This window comes from Syngnathus scovelli, chromosome 7 (assembly GCF_024217435.2).
Source record: "Syngnathus scovelli strain Florida chromosome 7, RoL_Ssco_1.2, whole genome shotgun sequence".
Lineage (NCBI taxonomy): Eukaryota > Metazoa > Chordata > Actinopteri > Syngnathiformes > Syngnathidae > Syngnathus > Syngnathus scovelli.
The window spans coordinates 9,585,930-9,611,747 of NC_090853.1; the positions used below are offsets into that span (position 1 = coordinate 9,585,930).

At 39.4% G+C, this 25,818-nt stretch overlaps 1 protein-coding gene across 8 annotated transcripts in view; it reads left to right on the forward strand.

Annotated features, from left to right (window-relative positions):
* Positions 1 to 25,818, forward strand: part of kirrel3b (kirre like nephrin family adhesion molecule 3b) — a 142,242-nt gene that overhangs the window by 62,352 nt on the left and 54,072 nt on the right. For all 8 annotated transcript variants that reach the window (XM_049726525.2, XM_049726526.2, XM_049726530.2 and 5 more), the window contains exon 3: positions 21,538 to 21,687. In XM_049726525.2, the coding sequence (XP_049582482.1) occupies positions 21,538 to 21,687 (150 nt within the window). The remainder of the gene's footprint in view (positions 1 to 21,537; positions 21,688 to 25,818) is intronic.

The window sequence follows — 25,818 nt, forward strand, 5'->3', positions numbered from 1 at the left end:
AGGGGGATTTTCGTTTTGAGAGGAGTTCCGAACTGTGTTCATAGATGTAAAATTTGAGTAAAAAACAAAGGGAGGAACAACGTAAAGACTGGGAGAGACTGCATCTGTCTGAGGAAATGAAACATTTTACACCAAGAGTGAATATAGAACTGATTTTATACTTCACTAAATTACTTAAAGTAACACCTTTATGATGATCTAAAACAGCAAATCGTCTCGAATAGTGGTTGTTCGTTTTGCCCTCCAGATGTCATTAGTGTCCAGTCCAGCTATCATGATTGGCACTTGCCATTGTAAAATCAAAATTCTCATTTAGAATTTACTTGTTAACCTGCTGGTACCTGACAATAAGGCTGATGAATCTGCATTTTATGTTCTCGATGGAGAATGGGGGAAAATGTAGAGGGAAAAATCAGAAGATAGCAGAAAAATAACATGAAAGTGGTTATCCTGCTCATTTGCTACCTGAATCATCTTGCAGACCAAATAAAAGGTTATAAAAGATTATCAAAGAAAAAAAACTCAGCATGGCACCTTTTAGATGTCAGCACACCAAGGAGTCCTTGATGCACTGTTAGGAGGTGGGTCTACATGGCCGTGGTCCCATCTCTCAACACCCCCCCACAGGTCATTGTGTCCTCATTCTCCCTCTCATCCTTCCAAACCCGATTACTGTCTGTCCATCCAGGCGCAGTCACTTTTGTTAATTAGAGCAAACCTTTTTGTCATTGAACATGTATTTTCTCCTTTTTCTCCTACAGTTGACACAGACCCCCGTTAATCTGAAGTGTCTACTCATTATATCTCTCTCCAACCGCTTTGACCTCCATGTGGTGGCAGCTATGACTCCCGTCTATAAATAACGACCTTCCGATTAATGCAGGATAAATAATTCCCAACAAGATATTCTCAAAACCCATCCAACTGGTCACCATTGACCCGTCAAGCTTCTCCGACCAATTTGATGGACAACCCGTGTAATTGCACTCGCCACTTTTAAGTTAGAGAGAAAGAAGTGCAGATGACTAAACAGAAGACCATAATATCACAACAATATTGACTGTTTACGACACAACCTTCACTCATGATTTCACCCCTAAAATAAAGACAAACAATAATCATTTAGAATGTATATTTAATACTTTGTAAACAGATTAGTGGTTAGTATACAAAAACAGGCTGGTAATGCATCTTTAACCTGTTGGGGACAATTTCCAAACTCATTTAGCGCTTTTAACTTGCTTGACTCAAAAACAAAATGTTTCTGTGTTGATATTGTCAATCTTTTCCAAGCTTTTTTATTTTTTTTATTTTTTGTTTGTCCCCACATTGGCCAAATATTCACAGCCTGCTAGCTGGGTATGATGTGATAATGACTTTTTAAAAGCCATCAGGCAGCACATTCATTTGCTGTTTACTGTCACCCTTTCCCACCCATTAAGTGTTTGGCCCCATTATTCTGTCTAACAACCAACTATGCTTCCACATTCTGACACAGCCATGTGATAACAAGTTTGCATGGAGTAAATGAGAGCACATAAAATGTTGAAGCGATGCAGAACAAATACACAAAAATGTGGAACTTCCGAGCAACTACCGTAACCAATGGAAAACACAGAGCAATGCCTAGTTAAAAGATGTTGATTGCTTTTTCTCATAGCCAAAGGTTAAGTCAATAAAAGCATGGCTTTTTTTTTCTCTTTTTTTTTCTCTCTTTTTTTTTTTTTAAAAGCCTGACCCTGTGTCTCTTATGAGACACACTCATATGCTTTTAACGTTCCTCTCTCTATTTTCCCACCCGCTGACCGAGAGCACACAAACAAGTTGATGAAACATTACAGCGTATCGAGGTCACGATGCCTGATCCTTGCTCAACCGGGTTTTGCTCAAAATCTTACAGGTGAAACTTTGGGAATTTGGGCTGCGCAGTTCAAATACACAGAAGCTAAGGAATGAAAAACTGGTTGTTTCATGACCTCTGTGTCAGAATGTGTAGCTGGAGGATGTAGAAAAAGACAAGTAGAGTAGTTTGAAACGTTTTTGTGCTACTGAATGTATGAAGACAAGTGATAGGTGTTGAGATGGTATCAGCTGGGAAAAGAGACAAACACCTCAGTCAAAATAGTGGCAAATGAAATCTGTTTGTTATGATTTATTTTACTTTTTCATGTAAAATGACTGCAGTGAAAAAAATGAAAAAACAGCAACAATGCTTGCGGGGGCCTTAAATGTCTGCTTATTAACTTTTTAAATGTATCCTACTAATTTAAGAACCAATTAAGTTCGTAAGTAGAGGACCCACTGTACACTGACCATAAAAAACAAATTGGGTACCTCGTCACATCTTTTTGCCAACCCATTGCCAACAGATCCATCAAGGTTGCGAGTCTGTCCCCCCCCACCCCCCCCCCCTTTTTTTTTTTGGGTGATTATGGGATTCAACAAACTGCCAGGACTGTCTCAAGGCCATCCAAAACAAAGAAAGAGTAAATCTGCAGTTAGTCCCCCTGACTCACTCCACAAGGCCAGCTGAGCATCCCACTCCCTGTGCACTCGACAGCATATGGAGGCAAAGTATTGCCAACAGTGCAAATGGTGGCTTAGATCCATCTGAGCCCAACTGTGACATGGCAGCACCTGAGGCACCAGGCTCTTCTAACCACACTCTCCAACAATCAGACTATGGGAGAGCTGAAGAGAAACTGCTCCAATTTAAGCTCTCCCTTCCTTCGAGCAACAGTGATAGAGACGTCGTCTTTTCAAATCCAAAACTGCTCCCCTAGGTTAAAACTGAAATGACAGCCCTGTGCAGTGTGTTAATTCTGTAGTAATGTTTGATTTATTTTTCCAATTCTCATAGAGTTTGTTTTCTCCACCCCTACCCCCACCCCAACAAATCATTGCCCTCCCTTTTTTTGATTTGTAAATAAATGTACAGCGACTTGCTGTCTCTAATGTGTCTTCTCACTGTGCCACAGGGTAGACATTAGTGTCGCTCGCTTTTGAATATGCATGTCATAAAACGCACATCAATAACTTGAGATGTCTGTGTTCTCCATTATTATCATTCTTTAATGCTACGGGTGGCGTGATTTAATGCTCCACACATTTGTCTCCTGACTGCCATTGCTCATCCACTGAGTTTCATTAGCATACAAAGCCCTGTTTTAGTAGTGGGGGGGTTGTGGTAGATAGCAGCCAGCCCTTAAGCTCATCTTCTTAACCCCTTTTGTGTGTGCTTCTTGCTGCTAGGGTTGAAGAAGATGATTTCACTGAACGTTCCGGGGTGCACAGTCAGACTCCTACACTTTGTCTATAGAGTCAGAAGCTTGCAATCTTTCTTGCAGAGCCACTGGAATGTCCCCAGATAGTAAAGACAAAAGGCATGGAAATAGAAAGGCAAAGGTTAAAAGTCATTCAGGCATCAATGCTTACTCAGCTGAATTTGTATTTACGTGAAAGAGATGGAGAATAGTAAAATAGGCAGTTTATTTTGGGGATATTTCATCCCTTTCATGAAAGGACTAAAAGATCTCCTCCTATTCCAGCTGGGATACTGCATGGCACGCTTGTCATGTGTTTGGGGGCTGCAGTGTAAACTTGCTGCCAGGCTTGGCCTGAAAAATGCATCCCTATGTAGGGAGCTGCTGCCTTGAGCAGCATGGTGGTTGTCTGCCCTCATCCTTCTAAGTATCCCGAGCGTCTCTTGGCCCTTCCAGCTTTCTGCTCCCTAAATGGAATGCATCTGCTGTAGGTGCAAAGGAGAGGCTGCAGTCAGCAAGCTATTCATTCCTCTCTAGTTTTTAATTTGCAAGAAGTAACATTTGCAAATACAATTTGGACATTGACGGAGCTTCTATGAATTTGTACTGCCACAATGCTATAGATGATGTTGAAGTGTAGATTTTTAGATTTGATAATAACTTACTGTAGTATTCACCACTTTGTCACAGCATCAATTGTATGCAATATCAATTATCAGTAAATTTAACCTACATAGAAGAAATGATTATGAACATTTTAATGATTAGAAGACCACTAAAGTCGAGCTCATTGACATCACCGCAATCAGATTTTTTTTTTTCACATATATTCATATTTTATTCATATTTGGGTTATAAAGGGTGTAATTCGGGGGTCTTATTTGGAATTTTTAAATCCCGATTAAGGGCATATTTGGGTTTCTGCGCACTTTTACATAGACTTTAAAAACCTAAATAATGCAATTATCCAGGTTTTAAAAGGGTTATTGTAAAGGTAGTCACATTTGCATGCTTGCCTCAACACTGAATGTTAACGTCTCTACTCACACTTTGCACACCCAAATATGTGGAGTCTACACTCACACAGACTCCCCCCTGGCTAAGGCAGCTGTTTGCTTTAATCACTTGCATTACAGTAAGCATATCCCTGGAGGGTAGCACTTCAAGATGAAATTGAATGGTTCCATCTTACCATGTTAAAGCAATTGTAGCATCCTATATATCCATCACCATCCAAAGGCAACATTGGACAAAAAATAAATGTAGGTCACTGAGGGTTCATGTCAGATCTTATCATGCACTAATGCTGCAAAGTTGTTCACAAGGTGAATCTGCAAAAGTAGTTTTTTATGTATTCTTGATCTTAGCTGGAGTGCCTGCAGATAAGAGGGGCCTCTGTTTGGGTGGCTGCATAATGAGAACAACTCAAATGACAGCAATTTAACAGAACGGCACTCAGTAAAGCAAACAAAAAAGAATCTCCAAGCCCAAATACAGTATTTGTAATTTGGATAATAATGATCACAAATGATCAAATGGTGGAAAATATATCAATATAAATCTACACTACCATACACAAGTTTGGTGTCACTTAGAAATATCCCTATTTTTAAAATAAAATTGCTATTTTTCAATGAGGATAACATTAAAGTCTGGGTTAGTGTCTGGGTGACCCCAAACCTTTGAACAGTAGTGTAGCTCTTCACCCTGGGCCATGCCACCACAGTGATTTAGATTTTTTTTTTTTTTTTTTTTTTTTTTTGGGGGGGGGGAATTGTTTCAGCAAAATCATTGATACTATTGACTAATCTTTGCTCGCAAAATCATTGATACTATTGACTAATCTTTGCTCAGGTCTATTGGTGAGAGTACGTAATAGGTACACTGAAAAGTACATCTGCACTACGTGAGTTATTACTGGGATTGTGTTTAACCCAACACAGCACGTGAAGTGCATTTTTGCCATACTTTATTTTCTTTTGTCAGCAGTTGCTGTGATTTACTCTCAAATACTTAAAACGCTGTGGTTGCGCTCCAAGTTTTAGCACCATCCAGTTGCCTGAGACCGTAAAGTACAGCTCATTCAACTGTGAATGGAGACCCTATTGTGTGTGCGCGCGTGTGTGTTTGTCAATGTTGGCAACACTTAAATATGTGTGGGTTGCTGCATGCCTGTTAGATGAGGTGTCCTGGCTGTGCCAGAATGCTCTGTGGCAACGTCTGCTACCCTGTTGTGCTCCAGGTAATAGCTGACATTTCTTCATTTGTGTACTTAATTGCTGATTTACACTGCCGCTAATGACATGTGAAGTCAGATCCAGATTCTGTAATGGGTAAGGGAATCTAGCCAGAGGTGTCCAAACAGTTCACGCTTGTGCTTCGTCTTCCTTGCATCCCTTCTTTCCCATTCTGTCTCTTCCACACCTCTGTCACTGGCTGACATCCTCTCTGCATCCTTTATTTATGCACTCTTTCATCAGTATGGAGTTCTCCTGACAAAATGCCAAGTCATATTGTCACGAAAGATCAGAGATGAGTTTATCTCTGGCACTGACTGCACTTTGCCTTTTTTTACCATAAACGTATTTCACGGTCTTCTCGTTCATCCAATCCCACCTTTAGATGACTTGTTACAGTCCCTTTGTGCTGAGACAAACCAACATTTTAGAGATCAGTTGGCTCGTATGGAAAGCAGGCGCATGGAACTCCAGTCAATAGCTCAGCTGTTATAGACACTAAACAGTCACGTTCATGATCGTTTCCCCTTGCATTTAGGTAGGATTATGAATTTCTGAAGAAGAGCACAATGTTTTGTTTAGGATTATGGATTGAATGAACATTTCCATATGAATTGTATCCCAATCAGCAGCATAATACAGTTAAGGCCATTAGAGCTTGCCGCCATCTTCTTTTCCATATCCGTCGTGGTTATGAGCTGGGGACAAAGAGATAGCCGGTGAGATCATCCATTCATTATAGTGTAAGAATCAAGCTATTTCCTGGAAATGAACACACAATGGGCTGTGATATATGGGATTCCCTCTTCCGTGTAAAAGCAATCTAAGTGTCCTTTATGATTTCATTCTAAATCCCTTGTCATTGTCTCGTGCAACCAAACAGTGAGGCAAAATGACGGATGGTCTTGTAAGTGTGAAGAAAGCGGATAGAGAATACTTTATCATCCACCAATGTTTTGTGGAGGAAGGGTTAACTATTTATTATGCTGAAACGGATGTTATCTTGCCCTGCGATTGGCTGGCGACCAGTTCAGTGTATACCCCGTCTACCGCCCGAAGATGCTCCAGCATACCCACAACCCTTGCGAGGATGAAGCAGTTCAGAAAATGGATGGACGGATGGACGGACGGATGGATTTGATCTTTGCATACCACTTTGTTTCCAAAGGATGTGCTTTGCCTTGGTTAGTTCATTTGTGATAGCTCAAATGTTCAAGGCACTGTTGACCTTTGGGAGTTATAGTGAAGGGGTTGCACAGTTGCCTGGTGCTGAAATATTGGTACTTACTCAGTCCAAGCACTATTAAGGTCATAGTCAAACAATTTTTGAGTAATATTTAAAAAACACACTGCTACTATCATCTGTATCACAACTCAGTTAAGCCAATCCACTTCAGTTTACTAGCCCAAGGTGAATTGTAAATTTCAAAGTTGAAAGCGGTCAAATATAATGCCGTTAATGCTACCCATTGGACACAATTACCTTTCTTTATTATTTCTTTTTCACCGTTTCAGACCGTTTAGGATCACAAATGAGATGGAACAACAGATTTTGAGAGAGGGGTGCACCTTGGACTGGTCACTAGATACAGTATCACATCAACATGAATTATAATAACGTTAAAACATTAATTAACATTTACTTAATGGCATGATTATTTTTCATGTTTTGTAGTCTCACTAAAGCCCCTGTTTGCCTTACCCTATATCTTTATTTATTTGCCTACCATCTGTTTTGTCACCGTGCAAGACTAACATAAAGCAAAACATGACAGCATCACTCTTCTCACTACATTTCATTTGCTTCTTTTTAATCATGCCTTCCTGCTAAATGGCTAGTAAATAATGAGTAGGTGTAATATCTCTGTCTTCATCTTTGTCAGTCTTTCATTAGCAGTGTCAAAGCTCAATTAGAACAGTCCAAAAAGCCAGTTTGCTTGAGGCTCATTTGCTGGCTTGCAGCATAAAATGAGGATCACTGGATTACTTTGTTACTTTTCTGATATTCTCTTGATCTGTCACATCATGGGGAAAAAATCACTTTGAATACATTGGAGTAGGGGGACTTTTGTGTGAACGATAACAAATGATGTACTTGGAGAAGGTCAGAAGGAAGAACAGAAAAAAAGATGTATGCATCTCTTACGTCTTTAGATGAAATGTTCAATTTTGTCAGACAATGCTTTCAATGTCACAGTGCCAACAGATGGCAAAACTACTGCATATATTCTGAAAAAGAAACATTTGAAAACAAGAAGAAAGATACATTTATATAGAGCTTTCAAATTCGTCTGAATGATTGATTGACTCTCATCTCCCAAATATCATAGGGCAGTTGAAACAGTCCTTGCTCTGTGAAACCATAACTATTTTGCAAATATCCTGTGATTATCAAGATGCTTTTCTTTCAGCAGCACTGCAATAATGGATTCCTTCGTGCACACAAGACGATGTAATCCACATAAACAATCAAGTTATTTCAACTTCTCAAGGTTTGTTTTTTGTCTGCCACTCAGCACGACAAACAACCTTCAAATCTCTGAACACATACACAAGCACACATCCATGGACAAAATGTGTTTTTGTATGTGTGTATTTGTGTTTTTAGGCACACAGCCTTTGATAGGATTAATACTGATCAATAAATGCATCTGTAACAGGATTAGGACTGGAAAGATGGTGACATTCAAGGCACTGTTTGGCACTTGATTTTCACATTGTGTTGAGAAAGTCATGCTCTGGTATATTCTTAGAGATGAGATTGATGTTTCCTATTTTTGAATTTCGGATTTAATTTTCCTTGACGTGACTGTGTTGGTGGAAATTTACTTAAGGTGAGTTACACGAATTATGTGTTCCTCACAGGCTAAGGTGACTAAACTAGTCAAGCTTAGTCAAGTCGGTATCATGCTGTAAGATTTGAAAAATGCTCACATTTATTTTATTTACCTTTAATGGCCTTCTGTCAGTCTGGTTTAGCAATTATTTGATTGTGAAAAGAGAATAGGTAATATTTGTTACAATTATTTTCTTTTTCTTCAAGGTGGGTGTTGTCAGTTTGCTGATTAATGCGGTTAAATTCCTTGAAACTAACTCACAATTGTAGAGTAGTGTTTCTCAAATGTTTTACCCATAGTACTACATCAAAAAATGGTTTCAAAAAATTGCCACCATCATGACCAACTAAAACATATTTGCGTCGTAGGCCAAAGTGTTCATCATAAGTACACGGGTTTTAGTCCTATAAACCACTGTAAAATGGGGCAGAGGAATTCGTTGTTGATAACAGGAGTACAAATTAGTTAAATGAAAAATGTGCCCCGATAAATGTTTAGAAACAGTTCTTTAAGATGAAATGCTATCATACTACACTAAAAAGTTAAATACAACTGAGCGACTTGGAGAATAATTTGTTGTCTCTCTAGTGACTAGAGTGAGCCTACTTAGCACAGTTTAAGTAAGTGGTCTTTTATCAGTGCAAGTATTCTGACATGTTCTGTGTGGTAACAGTGGGATGTCTTCACAGTGAGGACTCATTTGTTAAAGGTTACATTGTCAAGCCTATCTCACTTAATCTGACCTTTTATATCCTAACATTATCTCCATTTATTACAACATAAGAGCCAATCCATTGAGGTCATGTTATATCTACATGTTGCTGGGCTGGGAAGGCAGTTTCAACATTTGCCTGTGTGGGAGCCTTGCAGATTTATTTTTCCTGAGTTCTCAACTGGCATCTCGCCCAGGAATGCTACAAAATCTGGGACTAACCAGGCAACTCCAGATAAAAGTTATAACCAAGGTTAACTCGATGAGTGCAGTTCAGGCAAAAAAAAAAAGGTCATGCGGGAGGACACTGGAACTGTCAAGTAAAAGTGAAAAATGACAAAAAGACCTTTACGTGTGAAGAGTCTTGAGTAAGTACTTTTCGGCACCTGCTTTGGCTCACAAAGATTTTCAAACAGGAGTTTCGTGTAATATAATCTGGGATTATAAATCTTGAGTGAAGACTCATTCTCGCAACTGGAATTGTCTGTTTTATTTTTTTTTAATGACTTAGCTTCTGTGTTCTGCCTTAATATGTTTTTATACCATGAGAAACAAACTTGGCTAAGAATTGATAATGGGAAATTTGAAAATATAAATATAGAGATCAGTGGGTTTTTTTTAACTCTTTATTTTATTTTTTCAAAGCAATGTCAGAATATTATTATAAGAAAAAAAGTCAGATATCCAATTAGACAGGACTTGAATAAAACTGCATGTCGTGTGTGTGAAAGCAGTCACTTCCTCATGTAAAGACTATGGAGTTCATTTACAAAGCCGCTAACATCAACTCCATAACTGCAGAACGACTTCTGGCAATTTACATGCCAGACATATTGAAATTAGTTTGCACATGGTAGAAATATTTTTGGGTAAAATTGTAGAGGTAGCATAGGGAACAGTATCGGGGTTCAAAGCTCTTACACCACTGGGATCTGAATTATGGCCTCAGGCGTTGCTGTTGGCAAAAAAAGAAGAGGGTTCAAGGGGGGTTTAAAAAAGGGAGATGAGCGGTTTTGAATGGGGCTCTTTTTATGTCTATAGAGTTAAATAACTAGACTGCTGAGTTGTTAGATGTGTCGAATTGCACCAGGGGAGAGTAAGAGAGCTGGGAGACACTAACCTGAGATTAGAGGTACCTGAACCTCGGCATCAAGCCTCTGCTATGATCCGCTGACGACTTCTCTATTCTGGCTCTGATTCCCCATCACTGTACAAATTACGGGATCGTCCCCGTCCAGCCTGGGTGTGTTGACACTGATTGACACCGGTGCAACAGTCAATGTGCGGTTGAACCTTTCTATTACAAGTACCGCAAGGGGTGTCAGTAGCTCAGGCGGTTAAGACATTCCCATGGGGCCTGGGGATTCACTTGGAAGATTCACAGAAAGGTAAAGAAGTAAAAATTCTAAGATATTTAATGAAATATTGAACAGTTGGACAGGCGCCTTCAAAAGTTTAGAGAGGTCAAATTAATTTCACCTGTAAAGTCTACGGTAAATTTTCAATTAATCCTGAAATTTGACATACGTATATGTTGAACGTTTTCATCATTTTCTGCCAAATTGAAAAGAACAGACCCATTCAACAAAAAACGTAAAGTAGACAAATCATATTGTTGGGGGGGGGGGGGGGGGGGGGGGGGGGCAGAGCTGTGTCCCGAACTTGACACTTCAATCTTGCGATTCATCCTGTTCAGCAACACAATAATATTTGGGTGGATCAATCCAAAGACAAATAATATGAATATCAAGTCAGTATCAAGGTTGTATTGATACTGGCGAGATGAAATCAATACAGTGGTTTCGTTCCAGTCTAGTATGCACAACTGTAGTCTCGTCAAACAGGTGGTAGCAATGTTGCCGGGCTTGCTGCTTCGGTCTCAGTGCCAAGCAGGCGCAATTTAATAACCCCTACCCCGCACCCACCGCCGTCTGCCGTGTGACTGAGCAGCACTAAAAAGCAAGCAAGCAGCCGGATCTGCCCACCCACCAATACGTGTACAAGGCGTGCAAGAATGACAACAGCAAAAGAAAAAGTCGGTGCGGAAACGACTCTTTTGTGATAAATTTCCCAATACCCATTGCTATACTCTTTCCGAAAAGTAAAAATGAAACTCCCTTTTTGAAGAAGGGTGACAGAAAATGAGGTTGGAGTCGATCGTTTGGTGGAAGGTCATAACATAAAATATTTTACCTGTGTCACATTTTTGATTCTATATTGTTTTCCGCCACATAAATCATATATATATATATATATATACTATATTTATATCTATACTATATAAAAAGTATTATTTATACTTTTATTTTGCTGTGGGAGGAAGCAGAAGTAATTGGAGAATCCACAGGGAAAGATTTCAGAGCTTTCCTACTGTGAGCCAATGGGACTCATGGCTATTACACATCCACTCAGCTGCTCCACAGGACTCACTTTAAGATTTCCATTTATTTATTTATTGTTTAGGTTCCAAAAACTAAAACTGTGTTTCCTCTGTTTATAAACTAAATTGATTTTATTTGTTTGCCAAGAGGATGATTTATAGCTCTTGAAGTTCTACTTCTACTGATGAGTTGATTTCCATGTACTATAGGTCATTTGATAAATGACTGTTTAAAAAAAACAGAATTACAAATTGTTGATTTTTTTTTTTTCTTCAATTAGTTTCTGGGCCTTTTGCCCACATTATTTCTAGCAAACCTTTTCCTATCGTTACCCTCCCATTTATATTATTGCCCTAAGTCGCCCTAAATCCTATGACTGCTGTGCCTCACACAGCTGTGCACTTTGATGGCGTTTGCTAATGTACTGTAAATGGCATAAAATATGTCAAGCTTAGTCCTCTGCCAGGTCTCGCTTTTACATCATTTTTACACCATTTTCTGAATCCGCCATTTATTTATATGAAGGCAGATGTGATTTTATGTCCTCTGCTCGGCTGTATAGTGCTGCTTTGGAATGCAAATGAAGCTTTGATTGAGAGATTTCCATGAAAGAGGTGTTGTGTACGGGGTGACAGTGAGTGTGAAAGCACGTCCAAGGCGACTGGGGATGTTGGGTATTTGGGGCGAAGGGGGGATGTGATGCGCTGTGGGCTGTCTGGAGCTTGATGATGTACTGCTGTAAAAGTGGAAGTCTGGGAGAGGAACAGAGGATATGCCGCTGTGCTTTTAACTCAGGGCCCGTCCGTGATGTACAGACTGTGCAGGCAGTCAATTTCATCCGGTGCGCTTGCCTATTATAAAAATCACATACCCGTTTTAAAACGCGCAATATTTCCTTCTCATTTTCACCGCTTAAGAGACATTTTCTACACCTCTCTTGAAAATCATTTAAGGACAAATGCCCAAGAATGGCTTTTGGGGGGGATTCAGATCAAATTAGGGCAGTTATTGCCTGCTTACTGCCCCATATGCACTTAAAAATAGAGTGCCTGCTTAGCTCTCTGTTGGCATGTATAATGGCATCTCACAGACTGAAATGGATCTCTTTATCCTTGTTTGTGATAGTGTCCTTTTAGCAGAGGTGTGCCATTATGTGCCAGTAGTTCCTGTGGCTCCTTCTTTATGTCAGTGCTTTCTTCGTCACCTCGATAATGCCTCATTCAAACAGCATTGCAGCATTTGACAGGTTACCTAGCCTGAGGGGGCCTTCCTCATCACTAGTGTACACATTTGACTAATGCAGCATAAATGGCCTGCACAAATGGCTAAAATCTGGGCCAATTCAACATTTATGATCTTCACCATCCCCGACCTGTTTTTATGGGAGAAGCTGCTGACAGTTTACAACTTACTAACCAGACAGGTGTTAAGTTCAATAGTCCCCCAATGGCACTACTGAGGTTGTTAAATAGCTTTTCCTTTTCATTCTTTTTTTTCTCAGAGAGTGGAAATATTGAAAGCAAATGAAAGCACTGATAGATTTATCCCACTCTTGACGTTTAACCAAGGTTGATTTGGCAGACACAAGAGGAAAATATGAATGTTGTGGGTCTCGCCTTGAATCCCTCCATCATCCTTTGAAAATGACACAACGGCTCAGTAACCCTCCCCTGAGCTGTTACCTCTCGGAGAGCCGTGACTGCTTCAGTGCAGTAGCATTTGTGAGGTGGTGGTGAAATGCCTAATGAATACACAAAGGCTTTGAGCGGATAGATTTTTCAACAGTCTGAATAAGTATTGATGAACTAACTTGACACCAAAGAAAAATTTATGCACAGCCTTTTAGGCTTATGTTTTGGAATAAGTTGAAACAATGCCTGCTACATCTTATTGTTAATTACACGGACCAGTCACAAGTTTTAACAAGATATCTAATATGTGAGCCTGTATGAATAAACAACCTTTAGAAGGATAATGACTTCACTTGCGATTTGGTGACATATTCATATGATTGCTCTAGTTTTGTCTAGTTTTAATATTTATGTAAAAAAAAAAAAGTTTATTCCTATAGCAGAGTTCTACTCATTTTACTTTAACAAAACTAATGAAAACTGAAGCTAAAATGTTCTTCGTTTCCGTTAGTGATGAGAAAATTAACTTCCAATTTTCCCTCATGAACCTGTTTTTTTCTCCACTCCTCGACATGGCACTGTTGGTTCCACGAAAGGATTTTCAGGGATCTCATTTAACAAGAAAGACGGCAAATGCTACTAAATACTTAATTGGAATTTGTCAAATCCTTTTTGTTTATCTCACTGAAATATTATTAAAACCTGCAATAAGGAAGCCATGCAGCCATTTCCAGGTGTGTACACAAAAACAATGTAATTCTACGTTGAAGGTACAAAAATGTAATCTTAGCTCGCTTGACAATAGATAAGACACATCATATTTGTAAGGTTTACATGCATTAATGTAAAGGCACTTTGTGTAATGGCCACGGCTGGGCCGCTGTCACTTGTGATTTAACCTGGCACTTTGGCGGTGGCGAGCTGCTACTCCAAATCAAGGCTAAGTGGAGGATTCATCAGTGAGCTGTCGAGATGAAACACTCGCCCAGCGGGGACAGGGAGATGAGGCCCTGATTGGGACAAATATGTCTCCCCCTGGAGTCAGCTCTCATTCACCGGTCTGTGCGCCATCTGAAAGAAAGAGAAATGTTTTGATTAGGGGTCTCTTTCAATGTCACAGCAGCTCACAATGAAGAACGAGGTGAGGCTGTCTCTGAGGGAAGCAAATAGTTGAGGAGGATGAGAGGCAAATGGTTGTCTCCACTGTAGGGAGGGTGGGGATTTCACAGAAAGCCCAGAAAAAGCCTTACTGTTAATGGTGCCACATTCCTTCTTGAAGGTACATTTCAATTTGGTGTTTCTTTTGCTGTAATGAACTATTTATTTTCATAGTCAGTCAATTATGCTACAGGTAGTGCCAGCTGTTATCATCATAGCAGGGCGTCACTGACACACTCTATATAGTATGATTATATTGACGTGTCTTTCATAATTGATAAAAAATTTAACTGTGAGTAATTTTTTAAAGATATTTCTCAAACAATAATGAGAATACACCAAGTGAATAGTTACAATTTCAACTCCAACAATAGAATTGAAATCATTAGCTCCTGTATCCTGTGAGAAATGGAGAATTTGCTTTCCAGCATTTCAGTCTAATGTGTTTTTGAAATTCTTTCACTCTTACAGTGGTAACCATGCATTCACTCAAATACTCCCAAACCATTGCCCATTTGTAAGAAAACAGTAAGCCTCTGTAACACAATTTCTTTTCAATAGAGGCACGGTTTAAAAAAGTCACATAGGAACAAGGATGTAAACATGACTGAAGTGTCTGTGCATTAGATGTATCAAGCCCCTCAATGCATTTTGATCCATATTATCCATTAATTCCCGTTCAATCTATGTCACCTTTAAACAACTACATTCTATACCAGTGAAATATGATTGACGTAAAGGGCATGGTGCTACATGTCCCGTTGAACCAAACGATTCTCAATTTTACATCATTTTAATCTCCTGGGACCTTTTGAAAGGCTCATCATTCCTTAATGAATATGAACAATCCCAGTGGCCCCCATTCTAAAAGCCCCTCAACATTTTCCTTCTCACAAACAAGTTTTCCTTGCAAATCCTCAGGTGCCTAGATGCTCGGTAAACACTTGCGTGTTTGCTCTAGGGCAATAGCCCACGTGGAATTGAGTCCTGCCAACAAATGCTGCCACAAATACTCCAGCGGGAGAGGCAATGAAGAGGTGTAAGTTGACAAAGAAATGATGTAAGGATAGAGCCGAGAGACAGAAGAGACATTTCCTTTTCCATCAGAAGCAATCTCCTAAACGCCTTATACTCTCTTTGGCCCTCCCTCATTTGCATCCCTTTTATGCTCTCCACCCCTCTTGCCATTAGGTAGAAGTAATGCCTGAAAATGTACTGTCGTTTTGAAAAGTGACTGAATTCATTTCCCTGCACTCTTTTAATCAATACCTACCAAGAAGGGTTACGTGGCTTCCATTTATGCTAAATATAACGTGTGAATAGTTACTGTGGAGACAAGAGCTGTGGCTTTATGATGATAATTACAATCAGCAGTGAGACGAAGATCACATACGCCCAGTGAAGGCGCTTCTCTCCTGCCAGTTTGATAACCTTAAAGGCGGGTGCACTTCATGCAAAGACTTACAGGATTTGTTTGTTATATGCTCTTATTTGCGGATTCCATTTCAATAGATGCCTTATGACCTTTGGAACAATATCTATGGAAGCGGTCTGAAAAAATGCAGCCGGAAGAGATGTGATAATCCATTTGCGGCCCATGATATTCAAGTCTCTGATGTCCATGAAATCTCACTTCCTCTGGCCGCGTAGCTAATGATAAAGTGTGTGCCTCGGAGGCCCTCCTGCTGTTGCCATTTGTAATTTATAGAAGTCATCATCTGAGGTGATTCATCTTGATTGTGCCTTGGCAACTGTCATGCACCACTAATGCACAGTGTGAGAAATGGAATAAATACGACTTGCAGCAGCACCCGTGTTTGTCTTCCCAGCGTCATGAATTTGCATTGCCGCTGACACATTTTGTTCCTAATGACAGGCGTCATATTCCAGATAGGCGAATTGTGTTATCACTCGGCATTCAATGTGTGTTACAAGGGGATGGGCAGAATGGGAGGATTTAAACACAATGATGAGGAAGATAAAGTCACTACAATACATGTCTGCTCTAATGTGAGCGATAGAGCCTCGTGAATTATTCATAATTATTAGCCATTGTTGTTGGCAGCTAAATTGAAGAGCTCAAATTTTGATATTAATGAGTGTAACAAAAACCTAGTTTCACTGAAGGATTGGGCCATGTTCCATATCACAGTTTATGCTGAAAGCTTGGCCAGAGGCAGATTGGAATGTTTTCAAGTCCAGCTTCAGAATTGAATTAGAAATGATGATAATAATTTCAATAAACACCACAAAGGATGTAAAATGTGTTCTTTGGCATCTTGCCTCTTGGTGGCTTGAAATTTGTCTGGACTTGTGTATATTTTATTACTTCCCAGCCAGTGTTAATGGCAGTTTCTGGGCTTTGTTTGGCCCTAACCGTTTACCAATGCAATTTAAAACTCCCATTGTGTACAGTACTTGCATGCCTCGTGCTTTTGTTATGGCTGGCAAAGTATTTTCATTTGAGGAATGTCACTTTCATCAGAATTATTGACTGCTTTTACAACAGAGTAAATATCACATCGGCACTGCTTCATTGCTTGTTTTTTTTCATGTGCACTTTGTAAGCTTATAGTGTTTGATCAGAAATTCTTTGTAAATTGGCCAATTTAATGAAAATGCCAACATATAACGTCTAAAGCTCTATCCTGAACGGCGAATGATTGTGAGTGTTTTCAAAGGCAACGCATGTGTTCACGTCAGAGGTCATCATGGTTAGTTCAAGGTCCCAAATGTTTGCCAAACTTTCACCTGTACTTTTCTTGTCACAAGAAAGTTTTGTTCCAAATTACTAAAACGACCATCTATGTAGTTAATTAGTCATTATTAGGGGTGGTAATGGCCATCGAGAATTCCGTGCGATTCCCAAATGGCCGGTTCATCTCAGGGTCGTTCACCCCTCACCCCACGTATTGCCAAATACGTCCCCCCCCCCCGTACACAGTTATGTTTCAGCGCATGAGGCCAGTCATTCCTCAATAATATGTAGTATGAATGGAGTGTGCTAAATATCAGTAAAATAATCTTATTTCCATTATTTATACTTGTACTAGTACATGGTCACAGATCATCAAATGTGTTTAATTAATAAGAATTACTGGTTAACTTATGTGATGAGCCCATACTCTTGCACACTGTAATTTTATAATATCATAAAACGTAATTAACGGAAGAGTAAATTTAATGGCCCCAGATATGGTGAATGTTCCAAATCTTTTTTGAATGAATGGCAAAGGTATACTTTCACAAACATGAAAGGATGGATAAATATAGCAAACCGCACTGATTTTGCTGTCCATAATTACGCGGCACAATCAGAATTAGATGTGCAGAGTGGGTTGATGCACACTGGATTTATGACTAATCAGGGTCTGGAGATTGAAAGACAAGGATAGACATTTATGCCTCAGTGGAAAAGAGGGAAGAATTGGGAGGGTGCAAATTGGCGAGCTTTAGTCAGAAGAGACATGTTCATATGAAACAATAATCCCACTTTGAAAGTATGTGTTTTTGTTTTCTGTGCAATGTGGTTCAAACAAAACCTGCTGATGCCCCTGCTGCGAACGATTATGAACGTTTTTTTTTTTTTTTTAGTATTGTTCTTTCTGCCCTGTTGTTTATTTCAAAGCTGAAAACAACCAAGTCCTGCAATCGCCTAGCTTGTAAAATATCCCCTTAGATGTATTCGAAAGCCATACCTCCAAATAGCTGTTAGTAAATGGCGAGAGCAGGGGGATAATAGTTTTTGATAATGATCTTGGCCTAAGCTTTAGTGCTGCATGGCCACATGGTGCACAGGCAACATGCTGATTATTTCTCTGGCCTGAATGTGTGACTATAAACATCATTTCCAAGCTGAATTGATTGACTTCAGCGATGAATTTGGGGGCAGTTAGCCCTAAGGAGAAAATAGCCCTGGCATGTGCTGAAATGGCAACAGCTATCCAACAGCAAACAAATTATCTGAAGTGAAACAACAACAGGCAATGCAAAGTACCAGCTTGTGTCACAAATATGGGTGTGTGTAAAGTTTGCAGCCCACAGGAATAACTCCCTGTCAACATTGTTTGGCCTTGATGTCCATCCACTTTGGATCATCTGGTTGATCTGTATGATTACTGTGATTAACATATTTAATTTGACATTCAATTGATGCAATGAACCACTTGTCATTTCTTACAACTTGTAACTTGCGGTCACTATTACAGGTGGATTAGATGAAAAAGAAAACTATCAAAAACTGTTAAATTATATGATGAGTTATTCAAATCTAAAGGACATTTTTGAATATGTTGGGCAACAAAAACAAAACAGTCAAAAACTGTTAAATTATATTAAAATAGTATGCCCTACGATGAGTTATTCAAATCTAAAGGACATTTTTGAATATTTTGGGCAACAATAAGTTGACAATATTGAATTGTTGCAAAGCTAATATGTGATAGCTCCCAACGAAGTAGTATGTATAAGGCATGGGTCATTTCTTCATTCATTTCTTTATTTATTAAGGCTTCTGTTGGACTGGGCATATTCGCGCAAATTGTTTTGAGTATGCTTGAATAATTGTATTTATAGACAATCATTTCATCATTTTCTCCCAATATTAACCTTTGATGTAGATGTCCATCAACATTCCAGTATTAAATATTTCATATAATGGCTGTGCTGATCTCCTGCTGTTTTATGGCAGAATAATTTATAATCTTTGAAGATTTAATCTGCGGTTACATCAAATCCATCTTTGAAATGTCGTTCTAAATACGATTGCCTGTGAATGACAAAAAAAGCAAACTGAGGACTATGACCTTGACTGTCTTTGTGAACTAAATAGGGTTGGCAAACAGATCATTGTAGAAATCTGTGGGGTTTCTTATGGGGAAAAGGTAACTGTGATGATAGATAATGTTTTATCAAACACATGGAAAAAAGAAGCATAATGCATGATTTAGCAAATCCAAATTGCTGAGGAAAACATTTATCTGATAGTGTCACTAATCTCCTCTCCCTGTGGGTGGTATATGCACATGAAGTCCTATTTGTGCTGCTTTGCACACATAAACCAACAAGATTGTTCTATGCTGTAGACTCTCAACTCCTGTAATCAAGAGCCCCTTCCAAATTAGAAGGTCTGATCATATCCCGTTGCAACTGCCTATCCATGGCCATTTGTCTCTCTCCAACCTGCTTTTTCTCATTCGGGTTGCTGGCATGCTAGGGACAATCAGAGTTGGTTTTGGACAAAACATCGTACACATTGGACTGACTAGCCAATTGCGGCCATAGTCATGTTTTGCATTGACTTTTTTGTAGACAGTAAGATCACATAATTCCTCAACCAGTTTTCACAAATCTTTGTTTAACCATAGAGATTGGCCATTGGAGGGGGGGGGGACTAATTCCCTCAGCTGATCACATTGGGCCGCTGGTCTCTTCCAGTGAGGTTGTTGTAGACTAGTGAGTGATCCATCACTACTTGAGTCCACTTTCACTGATACACTTAAAGGCCAACCTGGGTCATTTAATCAAGGAGTGACAGCAATTGTTTGGATTCCAGTTAAATCAAGCAGACCTCAATATCCATTTAGCTTTCTCAATGTTGGCTTCAAGGGGAATAAACTGTGTATTTGTTTGAAGATAAAAAAGAAAAACTTGTCCATTTGTTCAATCTGAGTCTTGGAGGCCTTTTCGTTTCTGCCAATATCAGGAGTCTCGAGTTGATTGTGTGATTTTGTGTGTGTGTGTGTGTATGTGTGTGTGTGCGTGCATGCGTGCGACAGATGGAATGGTGCAACGACCAAATGCAACTTGGAACAGGGTTTATTGAAGGGAAAGGAGGTGGGCAAACAAAGACACAGGCGGGATAGAGACTCACGGCCAGCAGACAGGCAAACAGAAGTCCACTCGGACACCGAACAGATTCTGACCGTGAGCCTCCACACAAGACCGGGGGGAAATGGACGAGCAGGACAGGAACACTAGGCGCGGATACGGACGGAAAGCAACAGTAGACGGCGACCAGGAGAAACACATGGGCAGGATTTAAATACCGTATTGGCCCGAATATAAGACGGTGATTTTTGCATTGAAATAAGACTGAAAAAGTGGGGGTCATCTTATGTTGGGGGTCTAGACATTATACCCATTCACAACGCTAGATGGCGCCAGATATCTTTAAAGCGAATGCTGATCTTAACTCCCCAGGCCAAAGCGAACCTCTGTCACGAAGAATAAAAATAAAAATAGCGGTAGCACGAAGAAGAAAAATAAAAAATAGTGGTAAGAAAGAAAAGAGAAGAAAATAAGAGAAGAGATAACGGAAAATGGTGATTTGAATGAGGAAAAATAACATGCTTTTACTCTCGAATATATTGTTATAATCATTTGTTTCAGATGTACTGTAATTATTTTCTGTACAAAAATTAAATTTGGTGTTCAAAAAGTATTTTATCAATCTTGAGTCTTGTAAAAGAGGGGGTCGTCTTATAATCAGGGTCGTCTTATATTCGGGTCACAGTACATGAGACAACGAGTGGGAGCAGGTGACAGACATTACGGTGATGTGTGGCTGAGGGAAGTTGCTGGCTGAGCGAGCGTCCCACGACACGAACGTGACAGTGTGCCATTCTATCTTACAACAATGTGGCTTTTTTAGGCATGTGTTTGTATTGAATATAACTCTAGGGTAGCGTAAAAATCTTAAGACATTTTTTTGATCGGCAGGTACTCATAATACCACCACCCTCTACTATTGTCTCTGCCATAGCGGTTCCCATTAACAAGCACTCTTCCGCTAATGGAGTTCACTGAACACCACTTTCTGCATGAATACGCAGCAGACGAGTGCAGCAGCAGTAGTTGCACAGTTGGAATACATGGGTGCTAGCTTGAGTTAATGTATGCCGTTGGAGCACTGTTGGAAGATGAGATGTTGTTATCTGCCGTGTGCACAAGCCCAGCTCGGCTGTCTGAGGAGGACATCCTTCATAAATGAACCAATTTGAGGTGGAACAGCTGTCTCCGAGTCTGCACTTCAGTTCTGAGATTACGCTTGACACCCTGGATGCTTGTATCTCATCGTTGCATCATGAAGAGCCACATAACTCATTTGTTGCTTGTCCTCAAGAGTTCTTTTAACATGTGTTTGACAAGAGATGTGTGTAAACTTAGAAAGTCACGTACTTATGTTGCAATTCCCATTCATTTCCCCTTCATTGCATTGAGCCATTTGAAAGAAAAAAAACTCATTCTGAATTATCTCCTTTGAAAAAAAAAGTGTAATTAGCCTAATTTTCCTCAAATTTATTAATTGTGTCTTCAGGTGGAGAGTCCATGTTTTCCCAGCAGCCACAGGACTTGGTGGTAGTGGCTGGCCAACCTGTGACATTACCATGCTCTATCCCTGGTTACCATGGCATTGTCCTGTGGATCAAAGATGGCTTGGCACTCGGTGTTGGCAGGGACCTCTCAGGTAAGGAGCACATATTGCAGGTCCCCTGAAGAAACCCATAACTAATAAAGCCGCATTATGTGTGTGGCTGTGAGCACAGAGCGTGAGAGAGAGAGAGACAGAGAGAGAGAGACAGAGAATGAGAGAAAGAGTGAGAGGAGAGGGAATGATAAACACGCACGCATACACGAGCGCACCCACACAATCAATGAATGTCTCATCTGCCAAAAATACAGTTGTAGACAAGGTGTTACATGGAATATCAATTAGTGCATCACATTAACATTAATAACCAATTGTTCAATACTGCCTCCCTAATTATTGTTATTTAATTATCTAGTATTTTACAGATAAGCTACAAACGCCTAACCCAATTGCACTCACAATACATCATGTTTGCAATCCAAATTAATCTGCTTATCAATTTAGTTAACAGATAGTGACCCCTTTACCGGTTTTTCAAAGATTTATGCATATTCAGCCTTGAGAGAAAGTGATCACACATCACCAAAGATTCAAGCAATGACATACTGAATGAGAAAATCCGTTGAAACGTTGAATACCCAAATAATTTAACAAATTGTTTGTTAAATTACTTCACCACATAATATGCTGCTCAATAGGTGCTTGGAAGTTAGCTAATTAATTAGCTCATCCTTCAGCAATAACACCTAAGCATAGATGTTTCAACCCCATTTTGGTGGGATGTTTAAGCACCACTAAATTGAATCCCAGCCCCCATAAAATTTAAGATTTTTTTTGTTTCTGTATGTGCATAAAAAATAAAATAAAAAAGTGCATAACCACGGTGTACTCGGTTGAAATGTGGCCTTTTAACAGCTTCATGGTGTAGATGTGTGCTTTGCCATGTCGATATAACTCAATGGAATCTAGGAGAGACCGGACCTCTGCCAAGGCAACAATTTTAATTTGGATGAGCACCAATTTCAACCCTTTCCTAGATACCCATCTCCTACATAATGGACACCTGACTTTTGTTATTTCCATCCATGCATTTTTCACTGCCAGGGCTCATTTCCTTCTCCAACAGGGAATTGATTTTTTTTTTTTTTTTTTACTTTTGCATGCTTCTGGTTACAATTAAAAGAAAGGGATTTGTGATTAAATTACCTTATAAACAGAGATTGGTTTTGGGATTGTGGTTCCCACTCTGTTTGATTATAACCCTACTTAAACTTGACATTAAAATGTTGAGTCAACTTGAGAAAACCCAAATTGTTAGCCTGTAAGTTATAGTCCAAAAAATACTAGGCCTTCTATAAGCCTCTGGTAAAGGACAAACCTTTCTCAAATGCTCATCTCCCAAATCTATGTATATACTAGATTCCATTATTTTCTTGTGAGATGGTAATTTAGATGGATTCACATAAAGCATCGTTAGACATTCAAATACCATTGCTTGTCCTTGACTGACGAGACTGTACTAAACAGTAACCTTGCAGTCCTCCCAGTCAGAGAGGTGAGTGCATATTTTGATTTTGTGCAGTGGGAAAATTCATACAAAATGCCATCAAAGCCTCCCATCATATTTATGTAGTTATTTAAAGAATGTGGATACAAGCTCTCCTTGCAAAAGCAACAAGATTTAATGAGTTTGTTGAGAGAGGCAGGTTGAGGTTGAAAGTTATAAGTTAGATCTACCCTATACTATATATGTATCTAGTGATGGACAGTCCCAGGGCAAAAAAAAATAGTAAATTCCAAATGGCTCATTCTTTTCATGTTTCTAGAATGATGCAAAAGCAGTGCGATATTTTTTCTTATCGCCGCAGTAAAGTATACAAGGTCTGGTATAGGGTGAAATAGCTGCCTGCTTGGAGAAGATAGCTCCCCCAAAATACGTTATGATACAGATTGAGTGCCTTGTATTCAGGCGGATGACACTTTCTCAAAATAAAGAGCACCGCAGCTGGCCCTTTTATCACTCCTGCCTACATAGACATTTGAGGCATTCTGCAGTTAAATAGTGATGGTACATGCAAGATGTACACAGTGAAAAGAAAGCAACAGCTGTATACATAAAAAGTGTGCCAAATCAAATGTTGCGTGCAGCATTTCAATGATATACGTCTGCTTAGCTATTCAGCGACAGAGGCTGCGTGTGCAATGGCGTGCTCCGTCTGGGACGAGCCGCCATTCATGGGTAAGAGTGATTAAAATGAGACAAACCGTCACAGTGCAACACTCAAAATAAACAACACAAAAGCAAAGGATAACTCTGAATTTTCTACAATATATCATTTTTGTCATTCTGGTGAAGTAGGAAGTGAAGTAGGCCCTCAGAAAATACCAATCAGTGTCATAAATATGCATGACTAGCACACATCCCCTTTGTAGGATGATTGTGACTTCAAAAAAAACAACAACACCAAATTAATTCTTACTTGCACACATGGTAAAAGATGGAGAATGAAGTGTTTGTATCCCTGATGTGTATGGCGCTTGGCATATAGTATGCAATTTATGAACAGAAGCTCTTGGGATGAGAATGTGACAGTTGGTAGAATTTCATCAGTGAGTGAAAGTACAAGTTGTGCGTGTCCATGTGTGTGTTACGCTTCCTTTTATGCAAGCACTACGGGTACCAGTCAGCTGAAACCTGTTCCTATCCCCTCGTGTTTACATTGGGTGAAACACAGACTAGGTGAAAGCTTTGACTCATTAGGCAATGCCTCAAGTGTGTCTTTGCTTACACACACAAACACGCACACTCACACACACACACACACACACACACACACACACACACACACACACATCATTGATCCAGCCTCAAGACAAATCCATTTCCCTTAATGGGTTCATTACTCCTTAATGGGCGTATTTTACATTGTTTGGTTTGGGTACCACATTACGACTCTGAAATTTCGCTGACTACAAAGATCAATGTCCCTGCGTACAAACACATCACATGTATATCATCATCCGTCACCTGGTGCAGCAGCACAATTTTAGTCCTACTCAGAACATTAATGATCATGTTGCCTATGTGGGACAGAAAGGAAAAAATGAGAAAAGGCAACAGTATACTTTCCACCTAAAATTCAAATTAGTCTCATTATGAGGCCAGTTAGAGAGATTAGAATAGAATGTAGATATCTTCGACTGCCATTGGCACAGATTAACTGATTGGGCAAATTACTTTGGAACATCCAAAATTGTGCACAATCCATGCTGTAAAAATGGTCCACTTCCAATGTGCTCTTTTTCCAAAACATCGGACCATAATAAACATAAAAAAAAAAATAAAAAAAAAACACCACCACAAAGCAAATTAATTGTACAGGCAATGTTTAAGACACAAATTAATAGTCTTTGCTGTCATAAAAATATAATTTATTAACCATATAATTAGGTTGAAATGGTTTTATGAACTCACACACAAGTATAAAATGAATTCAATCATTTAGTTGAAGATTACAAACTGATGATGGACTCAAACACCCAATACCAGGGGTGTCACTCGGTTTTATGGCTGTGGAGGCATCAACCCCCTGGAGGTACACCGCATGGTGGTGTATGTGGTTTTCTATTCAAATCTGTGCAACGGTACTGCCCGGCAGTGCCATCTAGCTAATGCACTCAACTAGTAGGGAGAGTGATTGCGGGTTCCATCCCTTTACTGGTCAGTGAGGGATTATTTTTAATAAAGTGTTGCTTTTTACATTTTTTTCCTGTAATACTACAGTATGTTCTCCTTTTCAACATCCACAGAAAAAATTGAAATAATTATTTTATTTACAGATAATATAAAAAGAAGTGCTTCCTTTTGCAGCAAAAATCAATTTAGAAGCAATTGTTAATATATTTTTAAAACACATTAAACAATTTAACAGCAGTAAATGTTCTCTTTGGGATAAATGTGCAACAAGAAAACCGTCACCAAACACAAAAAGGTGCTGCTGTCATTGACTTTTTACTTTGTATGAAATTAGACTTAAAGTATGTCCCATTGTAATGAAATTGAAATGGCACTAAACTATAGCAGGAGTAGAGTGATATTTCTCGTTGAGATTGTTGAGCCATGGGAATTTCATTTCATTTGAGCACACCAATGAAGTAGTTTAACATGTCCCTAAATCACTACTTTTGGAACCTTTAAATATAAACTCGGATGTCTTTGACTATGTG